The 2,758-nt window shown below is 44.6% G+C and overlaps 1 protein-coding gene across 1 annotated transcript in view; it reads right to left on the bottom strand.

Annotated features, from left to right (window-relative positions):
- Positions 1–206: 206 nt before the first annotated feature.
- slc35g2b (solute carrier family 35 member G2b) overlaps positions 207–2,758 on the bottom strand; it is a 4,802-nt gene continuing 2,250 nt past the window's right edge. The window contains exon 2 of the mRNA XM_026944826.3: positions 207–1,748. Within this exon, the coding sequence (XP_026800627.1) occupies positions 476–1,726 (1,251 nt within the window). The 5' untranslated portion in view covers positions 1,727–1,748 and the 3' untranslated portion in view covers positions 207–475. The remainder of the gene's footprint in view (positions 1,749–2,758) is intronic.

Raw genomic sequence — 2,758 nt, 5'->3', positions numbered from 1 at the left:
TTAGATCCATTATATCACACAAGATGGAAGGACGGAAGGAAAGAATCCTATTTGGAGAAGTTTAATTGGTTTAATCAAATTGAGAAATACGGGTAGAGATAGCAAATTTGTTGATCCCGTGGGAAACTGCACAATATGTGAAAGTGTCTAAAACAAACCATACGAAAATCAAAACCAGAACAGAAATCAATGCTATCAGAGCGAGACACCATGGATCTTTTTTTTTATTTTACACATAAACACTTAGCAAAGACATAATATCATTGGCACGCTTTCAACAACACCATACAAAATAAATAGAATATCAAGACATTCATTGATTGCACATGTAGAGTGCCTGAGGAAGTGGGGGTGCCTGGGGAAACACTGTTACACACACACACATACACACAGAGCCTTGCACACTGTCACACACCCACATACTGTACACGCATGTACAAACAAACATACAAACACAGATACATCAATAGCATTCTCATTTGATTGGCGAGTCCAAGATCTCCTGGTAATCCTGTCGAATGGCGCGGCCCACCCAGTAAAGCTTGAGGCCCGTGAGAACAAACACACTGATCATGATGACCAAAGCGCCAAAGATGTCGTAAGCGGAGGGCACCATGCGCAGCACGACGAGCTGCAGGAACATGGCCACAACAATCTCCAGGTGCTGCACGGTGCTCACTAGAGCAGGGTGGAACTTGTTCAGGGCGTAGTAAACCCCGAGAAACGCCACGGTGGAGCAGATGCAGATGCCAATCAAGTAGCCCCACGTCTCGCCATCCAAAGGGATGATGGGCTCCTGCATGGCGAACATGGTAGACGCTCCCCACACGGTTCCCGTCCAGCCGAAGGTGAACAGCGCCGTCCACATGCTGACGCGCTCCTTGATGGCACGGTACACGATCATCGAGAGGGCAGCCGTTAGCCCAGCCATCACCGTCATGGTGTAGCCGAACGCCTCCTTCCAGAAGCCCAGGGGTGATTTCTCCTCATCGGCGATGTTGGGGATCATGACCAGGCACAGCCCGAAGAGGCTGCCCACTACTGTGACTATATCCGTGTATCCGAGGCGCTCGTCCAGAAGGAGGAAGGCCAAGATGGCGCTGAACACTGTCGTCGTGGCTCTCCACATGATGGTCCCATTGCTAGGTGGGACGATAGCGAATGACGTGTAGGCGCACGTGATGGAAATGACGTTGCAAACCCCATAGAAGAAGAGCCGCAAACGATAACCCTTAGGACCGAATGGGGCTTCCTTGTTGTACAAGACCACTAATATGGACAACACTTGAATGACAGAGCGGATGAAAATGAGCTCTAAGGAGGGCACTTTGGAGCGATCGGCTGCGAGCCGTGTGATCAGAGCTACACACCCGTGAGCCACTGCAGCGCCGAACAGCGCTCCCCAGGTGACCCGTGAAGCTAAAACTGAGGCCTCGCCAAAACTAGCCAGCTGGCCGCCTACTCCTTTATCCTTCTGCTCTCCTGATGGTTTGGGACGCACATCCATAGTTCCAAAGAAAGTCCTCCCGTGGCCAGAGTCCGTCACCAGCCTCTTGCTGGGGTTGTTTTCCATAAAGGAGCCAAAGTCCTCGAAGGAGGGTGCATCATCATAGCCCTCATCCCCCGGCTGGGGGAAGTGTGTGGCATATTTTACAGTGACTGTATTCGGGTGTATTTTGACGCGTTTCTTGGCGCCGTACTGCTGAGTGCTTGAGGATGGCTCCATGTTTCTTGGCTCAGGTAAGTAACTGTAAAAAATGGAAAACAGATGTTGCTTAACAGATATTGATATTATTAATATTGATATTAATTCTGAAAATGCATCACTTAAAATGTGCACTAGGTGGAATTATTTGCTTGTAAAGCTCTACATGACATTGCCCCAAGCTAAATCTTTGACCAGCTCTACAAGTTTTAACCATTAAGAAGACAGAATGTGAATACAATTGGACTAGCATAAAAGCCCAGGTCACATGAAACAAGCAGAATAGTGTGTTTAGCAGTGATCATATCTGTATCTGGATCTGGATCTGGATTTAAATCTGCTGTGGGTGTGGCCAAAACTAGAGAATAAGTTGTGAAAATAGTGGTTATTTTTTTTTCTTTGGGCCAGATTCATCTACGTGATCCACAAAATCGCAAACCGTGGAATTGTGAGCCAATAGAACAAAAAGAGGATTTGCAGTCTCTTCTTCAATAAAAAACAAAATGAAATGAGTAATAAGATAAACTATTAATTAGCATTTAGAATGGGCTTTTACTTCACTGTTTTTTTTTTTACAATGTTGCTTGCAGTATTTTTGAAAAAAGCAAATGAACATTACTACATTCCTGCTAAAATCATATTACATCAGTACTGCTCCATCTGGTTGCTAATGAGGCTATGTTTTTTTAACCATTTCCACATTAACCTTCAAAGCGTTCAATGAGCTTGAAAGCTCAATCAGGCGATTTTCTTGCTGTCCCAAGACCAACAATCATCACGCACTGTTTTCCATTTAAAAATACATTTATTCTCCCAGATGAGTGAGTCTTCAAGCAATATATTATTAGTATTTTATACCACTGCATTATTAAATTCTTGAATCTGAAGGATTGTAACATAAAATTAACAGCAGCTGTGACAGTAGTGCCAGCTGCAAAGCAAATCACAGGTTTATATTAATGCGCTCGTTCTAATATGTTATCATTTTATACTAACAACTCATACACAGGCACTTGTATGTTGGACACGACACATAACCTAAGACTAATAGTT

This window comes from Pangasianodon hypophthalmus, chromosome 1 (assembly GCF_027358585.1).
Source record: "Pangasianodon hypophthalmus isolate fPanHyp1 chromosome 1, fPanHyp1.pri, whole genome shotgun sequence".
Classification (NCBI taxonomy): domain Eukaryota; kingdom Metazoa; phylum Chordata; class Actinopteri; order Siluriformes; family Pangasiidae; genus Pangasianodon; species Pangasianodon hypophthalmus.
The sequence above is the reverse complement of the archived record's forward strand: the minus strand, read 5'-3'. Positions and strand labels throughout refer to the sequence as shown.